The 27629-nt window shown below is 44.7% G+C and overlaps 1 protein-coding gene across 1 annotated transcript; it reads right to left on the reverse strand.

Moving 5' to 3' along the window:
* On the reverse strand, positions 1-27313 carry smc3 (structural maintenance of chromosomes 3). The gene is made up of 29 exons (XM_042104746.1): positions 27122-27313; positions 25900-25975; positions 25769-25807; positions 25545-25612; positions 25094-25165; positions 24919-24998; positions 24656-24734; positions 24405-24522; positions 24008-24183; positions 23576-23656; positions 23161-23325; positions 20975-21096; positions 20422-20635; positions 20016-20119; positions 18348-18447; positions 17938-18098; positions 17237-17378; positions 16444-16594; positions 15727-15879; positions 13144-13295; positions 12267-12425; positions 9196-9303; positions 8975-9083; positions 8552-8799; positions 6550-6762; positions 5145-5336; positions 4316-4493; positions 3860-3966; positions 1-1145 (listed from the first exon to the last, which is right to left on the reverse strand). Exons 1-29 carry the CDS (start codon positions 27134-27136, stop codon positions 1074-1076), a joined length of 3654 nt encoding a protein of 1217 aa, XP_041960680.1. The 5' UTR covers positions 27137-27313; the 3' UTR covers positions 1-1073.
* Between the last annotated feature and the right edge of the window lie 316 nt (positions 27314-27629).

Below are 27629 nucleotides of genomic sequence, written 5' to 3' on the forward strand. Positions count from 1 at the left end.
TAGTTTTTAAAAGTTTGTTTATTGTTTCCAATTAATAACAGAGAATAACACAAATTCAAACAAATACAGGATTTAAACTAGCTTCATTATACAGCAGTGGCCTAGGACAGGGAATGCAAAGACATTGTAAACATAACAATGATTCAAAAGAACAAACACCAACCAATATATGTAAATATATATCTTTAAAAAACATATCAAGAGAAGTACTAGACAAAAAAAAAATCAATAGATGTATTATATCGGAAGTATAAAAGGCAATGTTTGACTTGTAGCTTAAATTGGGGTATAATGGGGTATTTTTTTTCTGATATTATAATCATGGCTTTTTAAACAAGGTTAAGTGAATGTTTTCAGATCTCACAGACACTTCTGTCACCAACTACCAACAGAAACCTAAATGTGGGTAACACAAAGCTGTTGTATGTACATGGAGGCATGGTGTGCTGCTCTATTCACATTTCACCTGTCTGTTCACCCCCCAGATACTCTCATTGAAATGTAACACTTTTTAAAATGGGATTAAAAAAGATCTCTTGGAAGCATTTTTTTTTAAAATGGCCAATGTAACTGTGGATAACCTCAGATTAAGAAACAATCTCCACTGGACAGAAGCACAAGGCCAACAGCAAGTTTCTAACTTGGAAAAATCATGCCACTCAGCCTTTTTATTTATTTTATTTTTCTTAAAAAAAAAAGAAACAAAAAACAAATCTCTAACAATATGACAGACAAAAAAAAAGCTAAAATGTTTTTTTTCTTTTGTAATAAAAAAAGCAACTCTTTACAGGACTACTCCCCAAACCTCTCCCGTCATCTTACCAAAAACCCACATCTAAATACACAGTTCTGCAATTCTGCAGGCAAACCCTGTGGCGGCCTGTGATCCTAGAACAGATTTAGGGCTGCGGAACATGTACCCACTCCAACTCCAAAATACCTTTCCATGCTGATCTGTAGATGGAACCATGGGCTCCTACACAACCTGCAAGAGCTGATGAGTGTTGGTGTGGGTTTGGGTTTGAGAAAGAGAGAGGGGGGCGAAGAGGGCACAAGAAAGCCCTCTTGGCCTCTCAACCGTGAGTGGTGTCGTCCTCCACAAAGTCCTTGGCCTGCTCTGCCGAGATCACGTCAATGTGACTCACCTGTGGGGCGAGAGCAAACACACACACACACACACACACACACACACACACAGCCTTGAGTGTCATTCCGTGACATTTCAGTTGACAAGCATATTCACAGGTGCTGCACCACTTATGACATTTGAATTATTGATAAACATTCGCTTCATTCACCACTCCACAGCCTTGGTGCAAAACTGGGCATTTATAACTAGTAAGCATGCAAGCGTATGATAACACTGACCAATGATACAAAGTCTGGGCATTTATAACTAGTAAGTAGGGCTGGGATAAACGATTATTTTTTAAACGATTAATCTAGCGATTATTTTTTCGATGCATCGATTAATCTTAACGATTCATTTTTTCAGTCTGATTTGATTTCGATTCGATTATCTTCCCATTAATTCACTAATAGCAACTTATACTAGGGCTGGGCGATATATCGGTATTACGACTACGACCGATATATTTTTGAAAACGATATGTAGTTGAGACAATATCGTAATACCGGTATTATGTCAAATAATGGGCCATTTTATCAAAGCCACTTGCTCTTCTGTGTTCAGACCATTCAGATAGCCGCAGCTCTGCTCAACTGCGCCCCTTGCGTGTGCACGTTCTCCCTCGCAGCACTACAAACTTTCAAACATGACGGACACGGAGTCAGATTTTGTTTACCTTGATCAGAGGGTGCTGATGCCTATTCCGTCGGCACATCAACGGCTAGACCGAGAATTCTCGTTGTGAAATCAAAATTCCACTGAAGCTCCAAGCGGTTTTGTACACGCAGATTTAAGTTACAACACTGTTTACAGCTCTTCGACTCACGGTAAAATGTAATTTTTGGTATATAGCCTAGCTAATTTAAATACACTGATGAACCGGAACATGCAAAAATGAACGCATACAAAACGACGGTAGCGTCTATCACACTCTTGATGAGTGACTCAGTTACGTTGTTTAAGTAGCCTAATTGTTAAAAACTATTTCTGTTGTTGATAGCAACATGTCTAGGCCATCATAGGGCCTAGATGACAAGCAAATGTAGCCTATCAAACCCTTACAGGTAAAAAAACTGCATTGTGTGACAAAACTGCAGGTTTTTTCAATATTTTTGTGCCCAAAATATTGCATTGTGCAGTACAATGTAGGCCTGCGTTGTCAGTCAGGGTCAACTTTTGGTCTTTTGTTATTTGCACAGCTTTATCAGAGCAACTGTAGCCTATGCCTATTGTAGGCCTATGTTATTGTTTACACTTTTTTGCACAGCTGTGTTAGAGCAGTCTGAAATAATTCTAATTAAAGCTGGTTGAGTGAATACGAAACACTTAGCTCTTTCTGTTTAAAATATCGATATATATCGTATATATCGCCAATCAGCTCCAAAATATATTGGGATATCAGTTTTGGTCCATATCACCCAGCCCTAACTTATACATGTTTATTTACATATCTGAATGAATAAACATGAATTCTTTAACATTGCAATATATGTTTATTGCTCTTAAGATTCCAAAATAAAAGACTATACAAGTGCAAAGTAATGCATTCTTAGTCAGAGGTAGCATTCAATAAAGTTCAGTAGTGTATGTCTAATTGAGTGCCTGTCATTTTAAGACGTTCGTGTGGGAATCCTTGTAATTAACATTAACACAGTTAAAAGGCTGCTGATGTGTGGATGCAATTCATAACGTAGTTAGTTCAAATAACGGTTCGTACTTCTCCTTTGGACAAGCGCTTTTGAGTCTTGGAAAACACTTTTCCATTTACATCGGGATTTTGCAAACATTCAGAGTCAACAAAATGAGCCCTGCATGAGTAACGAATAAAAGCAGCTGCAAGTAAGCATGCTAAACTTGACATCCAAACAGTATTCTAACGTTAGCTTTGAGATACTGCTTGATTGCACACTGTAACTTAACTTAGTTTAGTCTCCTCAATGTACTATGTTGTGATAAGACCTTAGCAGAGTTTACTTTAACTTTAATGCAGCAGTTTTGAACAAATTTGCGCAGCATGGTCACGATGCTAAGCGGATTTAATAGCAATTTAGCCCACTGTGTTCTATGCAGTGCTTCTATGTGGCAACAACAATCCTTCAACAATCGTGAATATTTTGTTAAATGCACATGCAGAGGAGGAGCAGCGGGCTCGTTACGAGAGAGAGCAGGCGGGGCGAGGAAAGGCTGTGTGAGTGCAGCTCAATGAAATTATTTTATCTTATCTTTAATTTAAATAGTATGCCTAGGCCTACAACATAGAACATCAATGTGTGGTGGCCGGTTTTGATTTCGTGGTGCCCAGCCACAGATTAGTCAACGTATCGAATCGTAACGAAAACACTGAAGGTGTAAAATTAAAAATATTTAGCAGCACACGTTATGCTCATATTTTGCGTCGACGTATTTTTCGCGTCGACGTCATCGATTACGTCGACGCGTTGTCCCAGCCCTACTAGTAAGCATGCAAGCGTATGACAACACTGACCAATGATACAAAGTCTGGACATTTATAATTAGTAAGCATGCAAGCTTACGATAACACTGACCAATGATACAAAGTCTGTCGAAAAACGTGCCTACAATGGACTTTTTCTGAATAGACTGTTACAGATTCTTAATGGTTAATTATATGGGTAACAGCTACATATCAATCTGCAATAACTGTTTTCTAGTGAGGTGCCTATACAGAAGCATGCGATTCTGGTGACCTCATTTCAGCCCATTAGTTACCTTGTTTCTAAACTTGACGCCGTAGAACTTGTCGGCCGACTCCAGCAGCTCGGGCCTGAAGGTGGTGGTGATGAACTGGGCATGGCCGGCCAGCTCCACAATCATGTCTGAGGACACGACAGAGAAAGAGAAACCATGATGAAGCTATCGGGAAAACTAGGACATCCAACATGACCATTCAACCATGCACCAATCAGCAGGCAACATTCCATATACTCCAGACAATGCTTTGCTAATTGTAAGTGGAAGGGTATTTTTTTTATGCCATTTAATTACCAGTTCACTCATTAATACATTATAGTATTGAACATGTATTGTAAATCATTAATGAATACAGGTAGGTGTAAAACCGCCCCCTATGTACTTTGCAAGCTTCCATCAAGTACAAATGAATCATATGACTGAGATCAGCCACCCTGGTATCAGACAGTGCGTCAGTGTGAAGGTGTGGAGTACCTGACACAGCCTTTCTGTGCTGGGCGTCCAGCGCCTGGTCGATCTCATCAAACAGGTAGAAAGGTGCCGGGTCGCACTTCTGGATGGCAAAGATGAGAGCCAGAGCCACCAGAGACTTCTGGCCTCCAGACAGCTGCTGCATCTCCCTCATCTCACCCTGCTTCCCTGTGAACGACACCTGGGGGAGAGAATGGGAGAGAGACAGAGAGAGAGGTGGAGGAGAGAGAGAGAGGTGGAGGAGAGAGAGGAGGAAAGAATGGGAGAGAGACAGAGAGAGAGATAGAAAGACAGAGAGAGGTGGAGGAGAGAGAGGAGGAAAGAAGGGGAGAGAGACAGAGAGAGGAGGAGAGGGAAGGGGACAGACAGAGAAGAGGAGAGAGAGAGGGGAGGGAGAGCAGGAGGAGAGAAAGAGAGGAGGAAAGAAAAAGAGAGAAGGAGGGAGGGCGGGCGGGAGGAGAGAGAACATGAGTGGGAGAGAGATGATAAGTGTGCTTTTAGTCTAACTTCCTCCTACTCATATTGTCTAAGATCTAAGACAATTATCCTACAAGAGAGTACAAATGTCTCTTGAAACACTCATAACTACTTTACATGATTCACTTTCATTTCTTTATATAGCGCCACTAACGATTTATATTGTATTATATAAGGCACTGTACAGAGCCTGAACCCCCAATGCTGAAAACTTTAGGCAACAATGACAAAAACTCTTGATTCAGATGAATCACTTGTGACTCGTATCCACTGAATGAAAAGACTAATAAAAACGATCAATAAATAAGACAAGTTTGACTACTCTGCGTACTGAGTGAGTGTTTTGTCCACCTACCCTGATGCCCACTCCAGTGAACTGGTCGACTGAGGGCACGCTGCTCTGGGAGGTGGTGCCCCTCTCGCTGTCGGTGCCGCCCTCGCCCTCATCCTGCGACTGGCTGCCCTCAGCGTCGCCCTTCTTCATCACCAGCGTGGCTTTGCCGCCGGGCACCAGCTTCTGGAACACCTCGCTGAAGTTCTTAGACACCTGGTGTGAACACGGCAGACAAACCAGCTCAGCTCAGTGAGTGTTCAGACCTTTCTAGGAACAGTGACAAAGGACCATTCTGTTTATTCACTGTTTATTAATTTAGCTCTCCCTCTCCTCTTGTCCACTATTGTCCTCTGATGAGCGTCTGCTCTGTCGGCCCTCCATCAACACTAACAGGTCACAATCAAGACTCTGACTCTTCTGTGACATAATTCAAATGTCCTCTTTTGCCTTTTGTCAAGAATGAGTCATTTACTGTATACATTTTTTAACATCATTTATTCATGACTAACGTAGGCTAGGCCACTTGGAAGTTGGAACGAAGAAATAAAATACCCCTTTGTAACATCATAACATCTCAGCACTCTGAAGTTTGCAGGAGTTGTGGTTTGTTATTTTTTATTAAGCTATTTGACTTGACTAAAATTGTTCATTTTAATGTAATGTTTATTGATGCAAGTCGCTAAAAAACATTAACATAAACATGATTTCCATTAACACTCTTTTTTGGCCAGAGAGGTAATTTCAAGCAGGGAACAGCATGGAACGCTTGTTCAACACCCACTGATCTCCATTACAAAAACAGGTCACTGTTTTGGCTGGCGAATTTGGCTCTACCTACGTGTCTATGACTGGCCAAAAGCCCGCTTCCTTTTGAGAACAGAATGTGGTGTTCCTTTGTTCAACTGCATTAAGATGATTAACTTGGTGAGTCTGTAATTAAAGTGATACTGCGAACAGCTGTAGTCAACAGAGATGTGCTGGTTTATTTTGGGAGACTTAAGTATTCTACCTGCTAAGTCAACAGAGATGTGCTGGTTTATTTTGAGAGACTTATGTATTCTACCTGCTAAACACAGAGCTGCTGGAGGGCTAGGGAACAGAATGCTCAAACCAGAGGAACATTCAAATTTGGCAAACATGTTGTTTTCTCTGAACAGTTACATTTGAACGGTGTAGCCTAAACAAATGTTCGACCAAAAACTCATGGAGAGTTTGTACCCCTTACAAGTAAACATCTGCGTGTAGAACTTATACAATAAGGAGAGAGTCAAGAGACTGTACCAGTCTAAGCGCGAGTCGAGAGCTCGTACCTGTCTAAAGGCGAGTTGAGAGCTCGTACCAGTTTGAAGGGGAGTCGAGAGGTCAGACGTGTCTAAAGGCAAATCGAGAGCTCGTACCTGTCTAAAGGCAAATCGAGAGCTCGTACCTGTTTGAAGGTGAGCTGGATGGCCTCGTATTTGCGCAGCTCCAGCACGTTCATGAGCTCCATGATGGACTTGTAGCCGCGGTCGAGCTCTTCTTGTCGCTTGATCAGCTTTTCCTTCTGCTCGGAGAAGTTCACAAACTGGTCCAGGGCCTTCTTGTTGACGTGGCTGTACTTCTTCAGCTCTGTGTTGCACTGCTCCAGCTTACGGAAGAGCTGCAGCCCAGAAACAGCACACATGCAGGTGAACACACAATACAGAACACATGCAAATAATATATAATACATCCATATTTATATTAATGTAAACAACTATCACCCACGTGACCATAACATGCTGCTAGAAACAAAGTGATGTAAACAAACAAACCAGCTGTATCCACATAAAGCACAATATTTTTCATGTTTTCATATTTTTAATAGATAGATAGATAGATAGATAGATAGATAGATACTTTATTGATCCCCAGGGGAAATTCAAGATGACAATCATCTTACAAATGAGGATTGTTTGGGTGTTGTGTCACTGATGTTGTCATGATCAGTTGTCATGATCACCGATATGGTCTCCATCAGTTGGATGGAAACTTTTTTTCAAAACAAGTCAGTCATGCCCCTTGGCCATACACACAATCGCTGTGATCAGAGCACTTAGTGTTTTGTTATTGACGCGCCGTATGTGTGTGTGTGTCAGATCACACAGCACTGACGGTGATGCGCTGGTCAGACCCTCAGCAGGCTGCTGCCCACAGAGCGGAGTGGACCGAATCTGCCCCGCCCCACGGGCTACTTGATGTTGCATAAGGCCTGGAGATATTTCTAGCATCCAAGAGAGAAGGTCAGGCTCCCTCGCTCCCTCCCTCCCTCGCTCGCTGGAGATGTGAACATCCCACTCGTCTCTCTTTCTCACCCACATTTTCACTGGCGCGCACACACACACACACACACTCAAGCTTTTTCTCTCTCCCTCTTTCTCTCGGGTCACACACACACGGCTCTCGATCACTATCTGTATCTTGGTCAAAGAGATGCTCAAGGTCACATGCACTGTCACACACACACTTTTGTATCTCTCTCACTCACACACTGCCTTTCTCTCCTCAACACACACACACACACACACACACACACACACACACACACACACACACACACACACACACACACACACACTTAGGAGCCCAGAGTGAGGGGCAGTGGGGGTCTGAGTCACCCTCGTGTGGGAGGGATGTGACACTGCAGCAGTGCAGCACAGATGATGACTACAGGCAGGAGAGGGGGAGGAGAAGAAAAGTACACCAGAGGAGACGGAGAAGAGAGATGCTGGAGTAGAGGGAAAACAGAGGCGTGGGGTGTGGAGGACAGCAGAGGAGAGGAGGAGGTGAGTCAGAGGAGGAGAGAGGAGGGAGGACAAGATGAAATAGTGAAGAAGAGCTGGCAAAGAAACTCAACTAGAATTAGTTGGGAGTAGAGAGGATGAAACCACTAGAAACAGATAAGGAGGAGGACATTAGAGCAGAGGAGGCTAATGAGGGATCTTAGAATGGAGTCATTGAAAAAAAAAATGCTGTGTTGGAGGCTTAAAGGGGAAAGAGTCAAGACTAGAAAAGTCTATTAGAATGAGAAGAGGAAGTGGTCCTCCAACACTGAGAAAGAGGAAATAAAGTAAGAAAGGTAGCATCCTGGTACCGGCTAAAACAAGAGACCGGTTCAAAAATACAAGGACGACTAAAATAAACAAAAAAATGTGAAGATGTGGATGGAATCTGTAAGCATCACCCGATGAGACAGGTGCAGGAATACAGAAACAAGGACTGGAATGAAACTGGGACTCAAGCTCAAGAAAATGGGAAAAAATGTCAATAAATTTGAACGCATGAAGATGAGGGTGCCATTAGTGCAAATATGTCAGTCCGAATGCACTGATTAGTGCAAATATGTCAGTCCAAATGCACTGACTAGTATAAATATGTCTGTCTCAATGCACTGACTGAGTGAACCCCACCTGTTTGAGCGTGAGCGTTTGGTACTTCTCGAAGGCCTCCTGTGGCAGGGAGCCCAGCTCGCGGATCTTCTTCATGCACTCCTCCTTCTTCTTGAGCAGCATGCCCTGCCGGTTGGTCATCTTCTCCAGCTCCTTGGTGTCGTGGTTGATGGCGTCGTTCTGCTCCTTCTCAATGTTCTTCCAGCGGTCCATGCTCTTGATGTGATCCTTGATCTCCACCTCCGTCTTGTCAATCAGGCCGTCCAAGTCTGGGATGGGTGGATCGTGAAAGTACAGACACTCACAAACCAAGACATTTAGAATGTGTTTTCCCACAGAGAGGGGCCTGTATGCATGTTGCATATCATTTTTGCTTCTGTTATTAAAGGGTAATATGGAGTTAGTAGGAGGTCTTGTGATAAAAGGCTGAGGCAGGTACCGTACCGTCCGAGCGGGCTAAGGTGTCCTTGATGCGCTTGTTGATGCCGTCCAGCTCAGAGGTGGTGGCTGTGAGCACAGTGCCTCCCTCAGTCTCACGCAGCTCATTCAGCTCCTGGGTGCACACACACACACAAACAAACAAACAAAGAGTCACAAACACACACACATAGTCAACACACACAGGACGCATAGCTGATGATGGCCAAGATGGCGGTCCGACTCACCTGCTCCACTTGGTCCAGACGTTTCCGCAGGTTCTCATTCAGGTACGTCTCCACCCTGGTCATGATGCCCTCCAGCTTAATCCTCTCATTCAGCAGCTGTCTGTTATCCTGTCATGATTCACAACACACACACAAACAAGCATTACATAATCCATCATGAAATTCATGTAGAGCGCCAGAGCTCACTGCCAGACAAAGCCCTCCTCCACAAGGCAGTGAGTGAGTCAGGTTCATCTGCCTATCACCCTGATGGCCTACTGACACATGAGCACGACCTGCTTAATTAGCACCTTTCATTAGAGCCATAAAAGGGAACCCGCAGGGCCACCACACACACACACACACACACACAGATGAACTAAACACAGACACACACAGTCAGACTACAAAAAAGGCCTGCAGTTATGCAACTGATCATATTCCGTAGCCTCCCTCCACAGGCCATAAGGAGACAAAGGGAGAGAGTGTGAGGGAGATGAGAGCGGGCCGCGGCCTCTTGCCTCCCACACGCGTCTGCAACAATGAGCTTTAGGTGATAATGGGGCACAGCTGTGTGCGCGTGGACACGCGCGCACACACACACACACACACACACGGTGTTTGGTGGTAAGCACGGGGAGTGAGGCTCAAAGAGCAGTGGGCTAGCGAAAGCTCTCGGCTGCAGAGGCCTCTCCACTCAAACGCAAATCAAAGCAACACAAGGGCTTCCCCCACGCAGCAGAGAGCTTCAAAGACGGCCAGGCCAAGAATAAGAACAGAAAATGTGTCACTCCCCTTTGTAGTGGAAAACTATACATGTACAAAACTGGCTTTCACTGAAGTATTATTTCAGAAAAACTCTTGTTTTAAATACACAGTTTTTCCCTCAGTCGCTTTGTTTTGTTTTTTCGCTTCGATTTCTTGAATCATTATTAAATGTTGATGTGTTGCAGAATAGAAACTGCATTTCTTAAAACTAGTCCAAACTGCACTGCACAGTGAATTACCTGCAAAAGTGTGTAACTTGCTCAAAAGCAAATATTTATGCATTTGGTTTAACTAGAGAGATTAGAGTAGTAGATTATTTTAGATGATTCTGTGCGTCCCAAGATCTCTTAAGTAAAATGTCTTCAATAACGTCCATCAATCTGAACAACCCAACAAGCTGAACACCCAGCCTACGTGAGGATGCTCTTTGTGGATTACAGCTCTGCATTCAACACCATCATCCCAGACATCCTCATCAACAAGCTGCTCCACCGGGGCCTCTCCACCCCCATCCGCTCTTGGGTTTCCTCACCAACCGCTCACAAAAGGGCACAGCAGCGTCTCTACTTCCTGCTAAAGAGAAACAACCAGCCCTCTGCTATACTCCCTGTACACCAGCGACTGTTCCCCAGCTCATCCAACCAACACCGTCATCAAATTCGCAGACGACACCACAGTCGTCGGTCATATAGTAGAGGGTAATGAGACACACACACACTCCATCGAGAGATCGAGAGGCTGGCAGCATGGTGCCATAACAACAACCTCGAGCTCAACACATCAAAGACCAAAGAGCTGATCCTCGACTTCAGGAGGAAGCGGCAGATGGACCCACCGTGACTCCTCATAGGAGGGGTTAGTGTCAAGAGGGTCCACACCTTCAAATTCCTGGGGGTCCACATCGCCAACGACCTATTCTGGACTGTTAACACCTCCACCATCATCAAAAGGGCACAGCAGCGCCTCTACTTCCTGAGACTGCTAAAGAGAAACAACCTAAGGCGTTCTACATACTCGACGCACACCTCTGTTCAGGAGAATATTGCAACTAGTGTCGTGACCACGACGCGCGAGTATAAATGGTTACGGCGCTTCTGTGACGTCACATTGTCGCGCTATAGGTCGGGTGCGTCAAGTATGTGGCTTAAGGGAGACCCTGCTAGTGGCCTTTTACCGCTCTGCCATAGAGAGCATACAGATGTACTGCATCACAGTGTGGTGTGCCATAGAGAGCATACAGATGTACTGCATCACAGTGTGGTGTGCCATAGAGAGCATACAGATGTACTGCATCACAGTGTGGTGTGCCATAGAGAGCATACAGATGTACTGCATCACAGTGTGGTGTGCCATAGAGAGCATACAGATGTACTGCATCACAGTGTGGTGTGCAAGCTGCACTGTGGCACAGAAAAAATCCCTGCAGAGGGTCATCCGCTCTGCAGAAAACATCATTGGCTGCTCTCTGCCCACACTGGACACCATTGCCTCATCCCGTTACCTCAGCAGAGCAGAAAACATAATGAAGGACAGTCTCACCCAGGCCACGAACACTTTCAGTTACACACACAGCCATCACAACTCTAAACACTCACTTACAGAAATAGGCCACTTTCAGTTACTGACTCTGGATGTGCAGGTTCTGACAGACATGTAACACCTTCCTGAGGGGAGAGACAGCTTTTCCCCCACAGCCATCACAACTCTAAACACTCACTTTACAGAAATAGGACTTTATCATTATGAATGACTATCGTGCATTGCATTTGCACTTTCCAGCACTGTGACCTTTTCTAGAAAATAAATAAATAAATCTATTTCAATACTGCTTCTCTGTGACCTATTATGTGTACTGTATGTGTCGGTATGGTTCTGTGTGAGAGTACGTTCTCTCAGACCCCATTTACATTTGCAGGGCTTAAAGTAAAGAAAATGTCTGTGCCTGAAGATATCAAGATGTCATAAGCCTGTAGGCATATAGCCTGTTTTCAATTCTAAAACAACCAAGCCCAAGCCCGTGCCTGAATTCGGGCACAGTGCCTGAACACTTTAAAATTAAATTTTAAAAAAAACTAAATTTGTTTTTCAAATGGGTCTTGGATGATCTGACCCCAAATGGTCAGTTCTAAATACAAGTGTAAACAATCACTAAGAGGCATTGTGATCCGATCACTCAAACCCACTTGCCAAGGTTGTTTGTGACGCATTTGACCACATAACTTTTGAATACATGTGTAAACCGCAACATGTCTTGGCTGACTTGGCTCACTTGTGACTTGTGGAAAAAGGCCCTCAGACAGACACTTGTTCCCTGCTGGACCCACCTGCTGCAGCTGGCGGATCTCGTCATTGAGGTCGTCGACGCGACGCTGGTCCTCCAGACTGAGCTGGGCCAGCAGGTCAGTGCCCAGCTCGGCCTTCAGCGACTCCCGCGTGGACTCCATGGCGTGCAGGCTGGCCTCCAGACTCTGCAGACTGCGTTGCTGTGAGAGGGGTGAGGAGGGAGGGAGGGAGGGAGATGAGAGATGAGGAGAGGTGACGAGAAGAGAGAAGGAGAGAGTGATGAGGGGAGGCAGAGGTGAAGAGAAGACGGAGAGAGCTGGGCACGGCTCGATGTCAGCTGTGTGTGTCTGACCATGGGGTTGACTCTCCACGTAGGGCACATAAGCAGAGGCCTGACAGCTCAGCAGCATGTCTCAAAAGCCTTGTTAGTGCACTCACAGGTCTACAGGGGCTCCGTGTGTCTCACCATGGCTAAAGTATTAATAGTGCAGTGGCATCAACATAATTACAGGGTCCCTGATAAAACTCCCTTAACCTGCCTTTAATCCGCCTTTAATCTGCCCGTATGTGGAAGCCAGCATCTTAATCCACTTAATGTTCCCTTGATAATTTAGCTTACGACTGACTCACACGGAACTGCTGAATGGGGGGTCATGTCACTGCATCTGCAAATCTCTTAACATCCCCTACTGTAATGCTGCCATGATCTGTCTATTTCTGTGTGTGATGCCTGTTTAAGGCATGTTGACAAGATGACTTTAGTTGTGAAAACCCTTGTTGTTGTGGTTCTGAGATTCCACTGGCAGAAAAGCGAAGTGCAAATGACACCCTAGATCATGGAGCTACGCATCTAAATGATCAGATGTAAACGTAACCTAGAGCGCCTCAGACTCCGTCGGCCAATCACGTCTGGCCTACCTTTGGCATGAAGGTCTTTTCGGACTGCTGGCGCTTCTCCTTCAGCATCTTCATCTCGGACAGGATGCTGTCACGTGACGCCTTGAACTTCCTCTGCTGGGTCTCAATCTGCTGCATCTGGTTCATCAGCTGGTCGATCTCGTTGTTGATGCGTGCGTTGGGGTTAAGGGAGAAAACTACACGTCCCATCAGCCAACTGTACAAATGTGAGCTGTGTGAGGTGTGTGCACACAGATGGGCAACATCTTTATTGGAACGTCACATACTACCAACCGTCCTGTATGTCCAACCTCTTACGTGTATGTGTCACTTAATATTCATTTCTATACAAACCAAGACGGCGGATTCCTAAAGAAACGCAAGCACCCACACCATAAGTGTATCTAAATTAGCTATGTACCAAAAACTACATTTTACTATGACTCGAAGAGTTGTAAACAGTGTTGTAAGGCTGCGTGTACAAATCCACTTGGAGCTCCAGTGGAATTTTGAATTGCGGCGAGAATTCTCGGGCTAACCGTTGATGTGTCGTGAGAAAGGTTGGGAATAAGCACCCACCAGCCCAGCACCAAACTCCAAGCGTGGTAAACAAAATTGGATATTTCAGGCAGTAAAAGCCCCGGTAAGAACCAAACTAGATTTTGTTCAAATCTACACACCTATGGCTACTGAAAAATGTAAGGTTCATTTATCAAATGTTAATAGAATTTTCGAACGAAATGGTTGGTAATTAGCACATTTACAATATTTTATTCATGGGGTAAATTAAGACAGAAATGGAAGACTTGGCTTACTGCTGACAATAAAGAAATGCAGAGGCACTAAATGCAGTGTCGCATAAGTCCTGTCTGAACGATTCACTGCACAATCACAACCTAAAAAATGTAATTAATTAAAGGCATTACTGTCTTACAGGCAATAGGAAAAGCCCAAGATGTCAACATCCATTGTCAGTGGTGAAGTAGCACGTATAGCAATCCTATTAAAAGGCTGGTCCAATAGTTTCAAAATGAACATGAAGTCTATGGCCAATAGGAAGCAATGACTGGAGAGATCTTCAGTGGAGCACGGTCAGACCATATTCACTGGATGGATTTAGGTCTGGTTGTACCAGGCTACCCATAATCCATCTGGAATGGGAAATCTACTGCACACCATTCCAAAAATCAACTCCAGGCAAGGAATGACAGTGAGAATGTGACCGAGACTAAGACAGCACGAAAGACGAAAGATGACTGCCATCATGAAGCGCTCGCTTGGGGGGGGCACAGGAAGAAGAGCAGAAAATAGCCCCTGACGAGGCTGATCCCCCAGGGGGGCACTGCCGATCTCAAGAGCACAGGTGTGAAAGAATAAGCACACCACCACCTCACACACACACAGAGGGAGAAGCTTTTAAATAATTGATTGCTCCAGTGAGTCACTGCTGCGATCCACATATGGCAGCGTGTCATCAGCTCGTCCACCCACCCACAGTTAACGACCCACCTGCTCAGAATAGACACGCTATCCACACACTAGCAGACGGCAAACACACACACACACACACACACACACACGTACATGCTCTACACATGTGTACACACCCACACAATCCAAACCACATCCACACATGCTTCCACTCCAGCACACAGCCCCGCTCCCCCCCCCCCAGATGACTCATACTCTACGAGGCTGTCCACCTCCAGCAGGGCACCTGCACTTTGCTCTTTAGCGCCCAAACGCCCTGATGTCATCAGCCTCAGAGCAGGAGCAGCGCAGACCGAACGCTGGCAACAACCCCAACCGCTCCACTCCACTCCACTCGTTCATTAGGGCCAAGGTCAGCCATGTCAAGGGAGGGAGGAAGGGAGGATGAATGGAGGAAGAGAGGGGGGGATGAAGGAAGGGCTGGAGAGAGGGATGAACGGAAGAGAGAAGGAAGAAATGGATTGACGAGAGGAAGAGAGAAAATAAGACTGGATGGGGGAAGGGCTGGATAGAGGAGAAGGAGGGAGGGGTGGATGAGGGGAAGAGAGAGAGAGAGAGAGCGCATGTGGTGAGGGGGCAGAGGGCGTCAATCTGACTCACAAAGCAGATGAATCACCCCTCTGTTTCTGAGGCAGGTTACCATCACACCTGCTGGTTTAGTCAACGCACACGGGCAAGTGCAAGCGCTGTGCAGAGACCAGGACCACCGAAGGTCATCTGGGCAGCCAGATTTACTTTTGACCACAGTGGGTGGGCAAACGGTTTGGCATCACTGCACAATGATGCTCACTGGCTGTGACAAACTGGTCCAACTGTTGTGAGGCAGTCAACAGCCAAATCAATCATTCAGATTTACCCAGGCAGAAAGACCTAACTGACATGAGAGCCACTCCAACTTTCAGTCATTGCTGCATACTGTGTGTGTAACAGACTAAATAAATGAAAAGACTGTTTGAGCATGCATGCATCTGGTCTGCACAAGCATTATGTGATCACACTGCGTGTACACATGTACCTGAACATCCACAGGCATACATACATAACTACAAATTGTGTGTGTGTATGTGTGTGTGTGTGTGTGTGTGTGTGTGTGTGTAATGTGCTGAAGGATATGTTCGATGTTGCGGCGCAGGTTCTCGTTGAGTTTGGCCTCCAGCTCGCTCAGCTCCTCCTCAGCTCTCCTCATGTCCTTCTGCAGCTCCAGACGCGACTTCCTCGTGTCGTAGTAACCGCCTGTCAGCGCACCTCTGCTGCTCACCTGGTCACCTGCGTACGCACACACACAAGCGATATGAGCACTGTATACACAAGTATTTCAATCTTGAATGCATCCATGTAGCACATCCATGTAGTCCATAACCACTTTCAAATCTCACCTAAAAACTCATCTTTTCAGACAGGCCTACTCTCTTTAATGTTTTCTTTCTTTTTTTTCTTTTGCTCTTTTTTTATTAATAGTATTATCTTGTTATTTTATTGCTTGTTTTCTCTGATTGCTTGTCTTAATGGATTGAATGTTTTATTGTTGATTTTGTAAGGTGACCTTGAGTGTTCAGAAAGGCGCCCATAAATAAAATGCATTATTATTATTATTATTATTATTATTATTATATTGGGCCCCAACACTTTCTACGATTACCCTCATCATAGACAACATAGTGAATTTGACGTTTCTCCATTGTTGCATACAGCAAAACAGAATCTTTCTCCATCCTGGTTATGTCATTCCTTGGGTAAACTGGAGATGCAACCCTAAACCTACTGAACACCTTCAGGCCCATGAGTTTGAGCAGAATTCGAGCATTGGCATCACAGCGTATCTGGCCGTACCCTCCAGAGTGATGCAGTCCATGGTGAAGGCTCTGGCCAGCTGAGTGGACACCTCCATGCTGCGGCAGATGAGGGTCTTGCCGAACACGTGCTTGAAGGCCTTGTCAAAGTTGGTGCTGTAGCGCAGCTTGCTGATCATCGGGATGGCATCCTGCAGAGAGAGAAGAGAAAGAAATGCAGTCTTCCATCTAGCGCACACGAATCAACACATTTCTTTATTTTTACAGCATCGAGTCAACAAACAGGTAATCTACTGTTAATCTGTTAATTTATGTTGTTATACTTCATGAGATACCAGACAGGCTCAATTAGGGTATATATTCTGTGGTGTCCACACCAATCGAAAACGGCAGCCTTTACACTGCAAAGTAAGATTAATGCAAGTTTGGGGGAACAGAGAGAAGATCTGGTTTGGGCCAGCTCTGGTTTGGAAATCATTAATACTGCTTTTTACCAGAGCAAAAGGGCATTTGTTATAAACCAGCTTGGATTAAAGGTCAGTGTGTGTGTTTGCATACATGTGGGAATGGTATTTTAGATTAAAGGTAGGTGTGTGTGTTTGTGTATGGGCATGGTATCTTAGGTTAAAAGTAGGTATGTGTGTGTTTGTGTGTGTATGGGCATGGTATCTTAGGTTAAAAGTAGGTATGTGTGTGTGTGTTTGTGTATGTATGGGCATGGTATCTTAGGTTAAAGGTAGGTGTGTGTGTTTGTATACGTGTGTGCATGGTATTTTAGGTTAAAGGTAGGTGTGTGTGTGTGTGTTTGTGTATGTGTTGGCATGGCATCTTACGTTGGTCTCTGGGTAGGCAGTGTCGCGCACGTCCAGCTTGCTGAGGGGCAGGAAGGTGACCTCTCCCGGCAGATTCATCTTGTTGAACTCCATGAGGATCTTGGTACTCACCTCATCTGTCTCCACGATGTGGTAGAACAGCCTGAGCAGGGCACAGAGCGGGAGGAGAGAAACATCGAAAACGAAAGTGTGAAAGACAATAATGAAAGAATGAGGGTGGAAGAAAAGAAAAGAAGAAAAGGAAAGAAAGAAAAAATAAGCTGAAGACTCATAGCCTCTCCTGGGACACAGGAGTCAGAAGATGACACATCTACGGGGAAAGCAACAACGGCTGCACATCCAGTGAGTCGGTCAGTTTAATCAATACACTCAACACAGGGCTACTCAACAGTGTGAAAAATAGCAAACTGGGTATGAGTTTGAGGAAGGCTCATTTTACAGGGAGTATACAGTATTTTAGGGCATCTTTTGTGTAGAATTAGATTTCTCTGCAATGGGTTTTTTGAAACTCTTCATGTAACCTTCATACCCAGACTGATAACCTTTCATATTCAGATTTACAGTATTCAGTCTGCTGCAAATCATCCAATCTTGACTGGTGTGACCAAAACTGAACTTTTTCTTCAATGCTGGCACATAAAAAAACACCTGCATCCACCCAACAGCCCATAATATCCCAAGGGACACGTAACCCTGCTCACCTGGTTCCCGCTGTAACCTCCACACAGGTGTAGAATGCTGGCTCACACTCAAAGTTGTTCATGACGATGCCGTGGTAACCGTTGATGACGTGCTGGTTGATGCCTTTGCGGCGGAAGTGCTCCAGCACCTTGTTGATGCTGTCGATGCCGTTGAGGATGGCCTGTGGGGCGAGAGCAGAGCACCACCCTCACGGTCATTCACTGGCCCTCACTCAACAGTGACAAACCAAACAGGAACCAGAGAGGCCCAAGAGATAACATCACTTTAGAGTGTTTGGAGGTGAACGTGAATGCTTTAGCAGACATGTGACAGTGGTAGTAGGTCAATATGTTTTCACACACATTGTCGACATTGAACCTGACTGATGGAAGTGTGTGTGTGTGTGTGTGTGTTACACGTCTCTCCTGACCTTGCCGGTGGCAGCACGGAGCAGCTGCTGTTTCTTCTCCAGGTCCTCCCTTTTGGCAGCCAGGGCCTGCTGTTCAGCATTCTCCTCTCTCCACAGGTAGCTGTGAGAACACACACACACACACACACAAATACATTAAACACAGGCCAAAATATACCTTTATCAACTTAACAAAAGAATGAATATATATATATATATATATATATATATATATATATATATATATATATATATATATTACTCAAATGATGACACCTTTATCAGGGTATCTGCACATTTTCCAAGTGCAAATTTGGAAAAATTAAGACTATACCACGGCAAAAAGATACATACGACAACTTAAAACTGTTTTATGCAATAGTTTTTTTTTTTCCCCTACTAATTTTAACCCCCACCCCATTTTGGATGTCTACAGAAGTTACCACATATATTTTGGCGAAAGAAAAATAATTGTGTGTGAATTACCTTCACAGCTATAAATGCCCAATGTTAGGGTCTGGGCTGCTTGCTTTTGAAGCTGGCTGTACATATCTGGTTGTGCTTACTGGCTGAGGCTGACTGTTTTTCACCTGTGTCTGTACTTGCCAAAGACATGTCCACTGGACTGGATTCCCTTCAATATTTTTTATTGACTAAGCTATTTAAATATTTTAATAGGCCTACTTTATATAATTTACTACATGTATGTGCATCTATTGTCCCACATGCAACACAGCAAATTAAAGTTAATCAACTCCAAAAAGGACAAATGAGCATCCGGCTTGAGGCTGCGCCGGACAGGACTTTTAAAATCCATAGGCTATGTCCTGCCTAAATTCGAACGCATGGCCACCCTATCGCTAACTGGCTTACCAACTCTTTCTCTACCACTCACGTAGGCTACTTGCGTATGTCTCAGGCCTCGGCTACACCACGAAAACGTCAGGCATATTTGTACATATTATTACCGTTTTCACACCTTTAACCACACCCGTGAAAAACATCTTCACTCTGCAACCACTACACTTCCTCCAGTATCCGTATAGTCACTTATACAATTGCGTTTTAAATACACGAAAAACTGAATGGAGATATTTCACTCGCTCTCTTGCACTCGCTGACGGTCCCATACGCAAATTTAATACCTCCCTTTCAAAAATTCAAGACATCCCAGACAATTTAAGACTTTTTTAGGCCTTAAAAACCGAAAGTTGTACTTAAGACTTTTTAGGACTTTTTAAGGATCCGCGGGAACCCTGCTTTATGCAGAAGACAGAAAAATAGTTCATAGAAATGCCTACAACTGTTCGTAGTACTGTACATCCCCTTATCTTATCAGAAAGTCTTCATCGGTAACAACTTTGTTTGAATCGCTTCTGCTCACACATGCAGAGACGCACGAAGCACCGGTGCCCAGGGTTAAAACAGCAGGGGGAGTGGAAAACAGTGTGCTGCTTCAGATCGACCTTTGATAACGTGTTTGATGTATTCTGAGACTTGAGACATGAGACCTGAGACTTGTTTGTGTTGTTTTTTTTATTTAGAGGAGCATAACCACGTAAACCAAAAAGCGATCGATGGGAGAGAGATGAGCACATGACTCATCTCCCTGGCTGCCCATGTTCAGACAGACAAGCTGACAGATTGGGGGGGCGGGGGGGGGGGGGCGTGAGTCACAGGCAGACTTACTTTCTTTCACTCTGCAGTTCATCCTTGCGGTTCTTCACCTCGTAGTACTTCTTGTCCAACTCTTCCACACGGGTCTTCACCTCGTTCAGATCCTGATCCAACTTCTGCTCCCCAGCAAAGACGAATAAATTGATCAATAAACATATACTACAGAATTTCTAACAGACTGACAAACATGTCTGGCCATGTTGAGTTTGTGTCAACAGTATGAAATACAGACGTGTCCCTCCATACATACTGACTGCTACCTCCAAGTGCGGAATAAAGCTTTTGCATTATTGTGCAAATATTTTATTTTTTATTATGAACTATTTTCTTTTGATGATCTGAATCATTGTGTCCTCAACCTCTACTCTAAGTGGACATCAGTAGCACAGTGCAGATGGTGTCTGTCTGTCGTACGTACGTTGTACTGCTCCACGTTCTTCTCCTTGTTGGCCTCGGTGTCCTCCAGGTCTTTGTGGATGGCGGCGATCTGGCGCTTCTTGTCGTTGATGGCCTGGTCCAGGGACTTGAGCTCCTTCTTGATCCACTTGTCCCTCTCCTCCTTGGAGGTGAACTGGCTACCACGGCCCTGCTTGGCATACAGATCCGTCCGCTCCTGGGTGGCCTGGGCCAACCTGACCAAGGGCAGAGAGGGGATCATGAGTAACGGACAGAAGTCAAACTGTATAAGACAACACTTAATTACGTTTTTTTAAGGACACATCTGGTAATGACATGACAATCACCAAGGCACTATTTTTACAATCCTGCTGTTTTAATCCATTTATTTCTAGCATAAAAAGGCCACACATGTTACCGTATGGAATCATAGACCTCTGACCTTATTCTCTCTGCTGAGCTACAGGCAATTTGCACACCATCACTTAACGTCACTTAAATGACCAACAGCAGTGGACAACTACGGCCAGTGGTCATTTGAGGGGCATCATGTGGCGTCCAGGTGTGGCACTGACCTGGCGATGCCCTTCTCCTCGCGCTCCTTGACGGTGTTGAACTTGGGCTCAGTCTCCTGCAGCTCCTTCTGCTTCTCCTCAATCTTCTCCAGCAGCTTCTGACGCTCCTTCAGCAGACGTTTCTACACCAGCACACAAGGAGATACACAACCGTCAGATGGGGGAGGGACACACACACACACACACACACACACACACACACACACACACACACACACACACACACACACACACACACAACCGTCAGATGGGGGAGGGACACACACACACACACACAACCGTCACACATGGGAAATCAGGATTCACACTTATGTCTGAATTGTTTTGGTAAAGATAGATTAAAAGAAAATAAAAAAAAAAAGTGTTAAGTGGTGTGCAGGCGGCCTTGTGTGTGAGAGATTCACAAAGCGGTAGTGACTCCAGGCGAGTTTGCCAAATTAGAACACTAGATGCAACACGGAGAGTCTGTAGAAAAACAATACACCATGGCGGATTACACAACCACGAAATGAATACTACAAGGCAGGCCCTCTACATACAAATTTGCATTCCACAAAAGAGCCAGTCAAAATTTGACACCATTTCATCAGCTAGCTTTTAACTCCGGGAACAAACTGTCAATGTCTGGTCTTACTTTAACATTTCACTTCAATTTCATTTCAATTCAACATTCCAGCCAAAGCCTTCGCTGCAAAAATGTGAATGGAGACGAGCACAGTGACAGAGAGGGTTATGACATTTTGATGACGCATCTGTCCGGATGTCTGCTTACAAAACTAGGTTGCAGGCCATTTCAAACCCAATTACCCACAATACAGGTTGTGTAACAATAACGTTATCAACCAGGCGACACTCAAGAGGGTTATGTTCACTTGCAATTTCGCTCAAATGAAGAGATCCAAACATCGTGCACTGAGTGATTACGTTAAAGACTTCACATCCAGCCTTTTCTGGATCGGTAATGCCACATATGCCCGCCCCGCTCGACACTGTCCTGGCACTGACGTGCTGGCGCCGCTTGAAGGACCCAACCCTGGCAGTATTTTGGGATACGGGTCTTGAGCGCAGCCCCTGTGCTCACGTCACACATACGCAAGAAGAGATGAAGATAATTGTCCACCCTCTTTCATACACACACACACACACACAACTCCCATGGAGCAAGGCACGTGGCGGGTTCACGTTTGGAAGAGACGTCACGTTCGGCAGAGTCAAAGGGCAAATGACGCACCGGAGGTCCCGCGTCCTATCCCAGCATCCCACAGCACCGCCGCGGCAATAACGGGGCCAGGTGCACCTGCTCGCTCCCCCTGCCAACTCTCTGCCATGGCATGCCTGCTGGCATCTCTGTCTCTCACACACACACACACAAACACACAAACACACACTACAGATCATGGCATGCCTGCTGGCATCTCTGTCTCACTCACACACACACACACACACACACACACACACTACAGATCTTGAGCAAAGTCCACGTCACAGGAGAGAGGGAGAGAGAAAAGGAGACAGAAGGAAAGAAAGAGAGAGGGGGTGTGTGATTGTGTTTGCCCAAGAGAGGGTGAACATGTACATGTCTACTTATGTATGTGTTTGCAGGAGTAGATGCACAATTTGTTTGTGTCTATGTATGTGTGGGAAGCATGTGGGTGGACCAGGCCTCACAGCAGGATGGGCAGTCCCATGGTTTGTTTTGGGGGTTTGATAGTAGGAGGGGGTGTGTTTAGACGCGTAAACAGAACGCAGGTGGGAAACCTGCTGAGGAACACATGTGTGTGTGGGGGTTGCAAACGCCTTCACCCATATGTGTTTATGGACAACCAAAGGAGTTGTAAGCAACCCAATATGTGTAACACAAAAACACTACTATATGAATAACTATGTGTAGGCTATGTATACTGTATTTTTGAAAAAAATACACAAGTATAATTAATAAGACTAGAATATTCAGAAGATAAGGCTCCTTGAAAACCAGCATACTTTACACTCTGTCTTACACACACACAAAATGTATAACAAATTAATTACACACAGCTGTACATGCAGATGTTCGGGATAAACCATTTCAGCTGATTATTCAGTCTGTGTGTTGAACATGGTGTGTGTGTGTGTGTGTGTGTGTGTGTTTGTGTGTTTGTTTGTGTGTGTGTGTGTGTGTGTGTGTGTGTGTGCCCCCGACTCACCCTCTGCTCGCTGTTGCCGGCCAGCTCGTCCTGCAGGTCCTTGGCTTTGAGCTCCAGCTTGGTGCGCTGCTTGATCTGCTCCTGCCGCTCCGAGCTCAGCTGCTCCTTCTCCTCCTTCATGGCGGCCACCTTGGCCTTCAGCTCGCGCACCACACGCTCCGTCTCCTACGGGAGGAGGAGGGGCATCACAGGGGTTACTCCAGGTCAACTTTGCCTTCCAATTCAGTTAGGAGCCAAACACACTAGACACACATTTCCTGTGTGCGGGTACATGAACACAGATGCAGAAGATGAATGTGCTCACTGATAAAAACAAACTTTAGAACCCGAGAATCACTCATACCCCAGAACCCCCCCCCCCATACCCCATAATCGTGCCGTGTGCTGGAGTACGGGGGATTGTTGACGCACTCACCTCGACTTTGTCTCTGGCATCCTGCTGGGCGTCTCGCAGCTGCCTGGACTTGTCTCCGCAGGTCTCCCTCTTGGTGGACAACTGCAGGACAGAACGTTCACCAGTCAGACACAGTGACCTGCTGTGCACTATTGAGGATTCGCTGTTACGCAGGACAAAATAGGACTTTCTACAAGTGAACATCAGATGATTTCAAACAAGAACATCTGCTTTCCCATCAATTTCCCAGAGACAGATGTATCACCAGAGTGGCAACATAAACCTCAGTTCCAAACCCTGAGGGCTTAAAGTAAAGAAAATGTCTGTGCCTGAAGTTATCAAGATGTCATATAAGCCTGCGTATTGGCCGTTATCAATTCTAAAACAACCCAGCCCATGCCTGAATTCAGGCACAGTGCCTGAACACTTTAAGCCCTGTGGATGACGGGTCACCTCGTCCAGCTTGGCGCGCGTCTCGTTGAGCTCCTGGTTGTAGATGGTGTACTCGAGCGCCCGGCGCAGCTTGTCCCACTTCTGGTACTGGGCCAGCTCCTCCTTCTCATCCTCCAGAGTGTGCAGACGCTCCTCGATATACTTCAGCAGCTCGTTGATCTTCTCCCTCTTGCCCTCTGATAGAGAGGAAAATAACAACAAAAACAACAGTTAGGGCTGTGGCACACTGGCCATGCAGATTATCTGTTCAGGACATCACTTTCTTTAACTTCCCAATCATGAACAACGGACTGCAATAGGGCATGCTGTCATGTTATAGATCAGAACACTACACTAAGTCTACAAGGCTTCTATAGGGCTCTGCATGTGAATGTGGTTCTGCGGACTGGTGAGTCACCTGTCTCCTTCATGAGCGAGATACTCTCCTCCTTGCGCTCATCGTAGACCCTGGTACCGGCCACCTCTCGGAGCAGTTTCAGGCGCTGGGAGTCAGGGGCAGTAGCCATCTGGTTGATCTGTGGCCAGAAGACAAAACAAAATCTTATTGACAAACATTTCTCTTTTATATCATGAATATAAAAAAAGTCTGTTGTCAGGATTAGTCATTACTACTAATGTATGTTAATGCAACTCAGTGGCCCGACTTGCCTTGCCCTGCTTGACGATGTAGTAGGGGTTGCTACGGGAGAAGCCAGCACTCTCCAGCAGGTTCATCACATCGTTCTTACTGCAACACAACAAAAGCCAATGGTCAATACAGCCAACCCCCCAGCTCAAAAACACAACTTACTCTCAGCCAAACGCTGCACAAAACTGGTAATGGTACACCCAAGTCTAAGCCCAAAACAGTTACATTTCAGTAAGGACCAAATTAGAGGACAGTAAAAATCTTTCAAAAATGCTTTACTTACGTCACCATTTTTTTGTCTAAGAAATACTGGTCCTTCTTGGCCCCAATGACACGTCGGAGGGACACCTCTTCTTTGTCGATCTTTGGAGGAAGAACATGAGAAAGACGCTCAAATTAACTATGTGAGAGTGAGGGGTTGAACGCTTTCCAAAAGATTAAGTTGTGACGAGTCTTACCGGCAGCCTGTTGTCAGAATTGTCAAATATAATCTCCACAAAAGCCGAGATAACACGAGGGCCAGTCCCTTCCTATTGGGGAAGAAATGCTGCTGTTATTTCAAACATTCCATAGAACTGTGCTTAACCATACAACATTCTAACATCACAGATTAATCTGACAATTTATAATAGGTAGGATTATGCACAGGTACTCATGCATATACATCATATGTTTATAATTTGAACCTTCAGATGTATACACTGTTCTTAACACAATGTCTTTTATAATATACATTACTATTACATTGGAGGACAGAAAACTAAAACATGCACTGAGCATATTTAGTAGCCTGCATGAAAAGGTTTAACCAGGTAATCAGGTTTATATCAGAAATGGCTTTTTACAGAGCTCAGTGTATGGTCAGGCTGAGGGGCCGTATCGTAAGGGGAAGAAGAGAGAGTTTCTTACGTGTAGCAGGGCCAGACGCTGCTCGGGACGGAGATGGCTGAACTCATCACTGAGCACAAACTGAATGGCTGTGAGGAAGATAAGCATAATACACATTAATGACTATGTATACAGGACTATATACACACACCTACACCTAGTAGGCATAGAACACAACACACACAGTGCCATCAACACACCACACAAACATCATACAAAACACCACAAGATGCTGATAGACTTACCATAGAAGAAGTTACTTTTGCCAGATCCATTTCTGCCAACTGTTAACAAAGAGAGATGTTAGACATAAATCCGCAGTACTTTCCCGACTGTTCATTCAAATGGACAGACAAATAATGACAGACCAACTCACCGATGACATTATGCTTTGGGCTGAAAGGGTCAACCACAGTCTGATCCCTGTAACTTCGGAACCCCTGGATAATGACCTGCAGATGAACATGTCCACTTAACAAGAATCAGGAACTTCACCACCACAACAATAATCCATAATCCGCACTAAGGAGGATTAGAATATTACACTGGTGCTAATGTGGGCAGGAGAAGTATGGGTTGAGTTTACATGTCTGACATACTATGACATGAACTCAAACTTGTGTGGTATTGTTTGGGATGAGTGGTAACGTCTCCATGCTCTTAGGACTAGAGAAGTTATTGGACACCTGTACCGTCACTGTTTTCCTACCATAGATATTATGCAATGGCATTCCAAATAAATCGACGTCTAATGTTAGAAAAACGTCTTGAGGTGAAGTGATATCTTAACCAAAGAGGCTTGTTTACTGACCTGCCTCAACCCTCTCTGTTAAATCATACGTCCATCAATATGTGATGTTAACGTTACAGTAGCTACCTAGTTACATTGCTATCGCTAGCTATGCTAATGTCATAACAGAGACACTAATGTTACCCTAACTTAATAAGTCTACTAACTCTCCACTCACAATAGTTAGAATAGACCTGAGATAACTAAGATTGCATGATTGATGAATCCAATCAAAACGCTGGGTGTGCTTTGGAACTGTCAGATATGACAATGTGAGCTCAGTAGCTAGCTAGTGTGCAACAAGCTCCTCAGAAGGCTAACGTTATAGCTATTTGCAGCAGGATAGCTAGATAACTAATCAGCTTGCTTCGTTAAAAGCAAACACTGGCCAGAAATTTAAAAAGATGTATGATGGATGTTGTTGCTAATAACACCCTATGTATTCCATATATGACAAAAATTACCTACTAGGCTGTCTACAAATGAATAACAAGAGGTGTTGCTCGGGTATTGGGTCACCAAATGCCTGAAGCAGCCATGTTTGTACTTAGCAGACGCACGAGCTAGTTAGCTCGAGCCATTTTCCTGCTAGCCGGCTGAATGAACATTAGCATGTTTGCTAATATAATAACTGCGCCTCAAATGTTAATAAGTATATATTCGCCTGCTTTTGGTCACGATTTTGACCAGCATTTGACATTTAGCTCTCAGTCAGTTGTGATATTACTAAACGATTTTGCAGCATTTGACAAGCAGCACAAATTATTTCTAGAAACACGTCTCCACAACATGCAAGTTCTCCGCCTACCTGTTTAATGTACATGATCGTCTATTCAGGGACTTTCCTCAGGAATAAAATTCGAAAATCACCCTCCTCCTCCTCCAAAAGCTGAGAAGAAGGGCAAGGCAAAGTTTTATTTGTAACTTAAGCCTTTTTTGCTATTCTGCTACGTCGGAGATTTGCGAAATATCCAGACAAAACAGAAATAACAACGAAAATGGCGACAGGGGCGGGACAAATAGAAGAGTTCACTGTGCATTTTAGGTGATGTTGGTGTTACAAAAATATATATATATTCTTATAACTTATACATTTGTAGATTTAATTGATGTCTATATAGACATAACAAATTGTTTTGAATCATTCCAAATATTTACATATTTTCTCACGAGATAATGTTTCTAAATTATGATGTGTTTCAACGCCTCTCCCTATTTGTTTGAATTGGTATATTCCTGATGAGGGCGAAGTTGAGCGCCAAAGAGAGATTTGACTTGAGAGACTTCGTGAGTAAGTTGTTACAGTTAGCCTACTG

The sequence above is a fragment of the Alosa sapidissima genome, chromosome 9, assembly GCF_018492685.1.
Source record: "Alosa sapidissima isolate fAloSap1 chromosome 9, fAloSap1.pri, whole genome shotgun sequence".
NCBI classification, from domain to species: Eukaryota; Metazoa; Chordata; class Actinopteri; order Clupeiformes; family Clupeidae; genus Alosa; species Alosa sapidissima.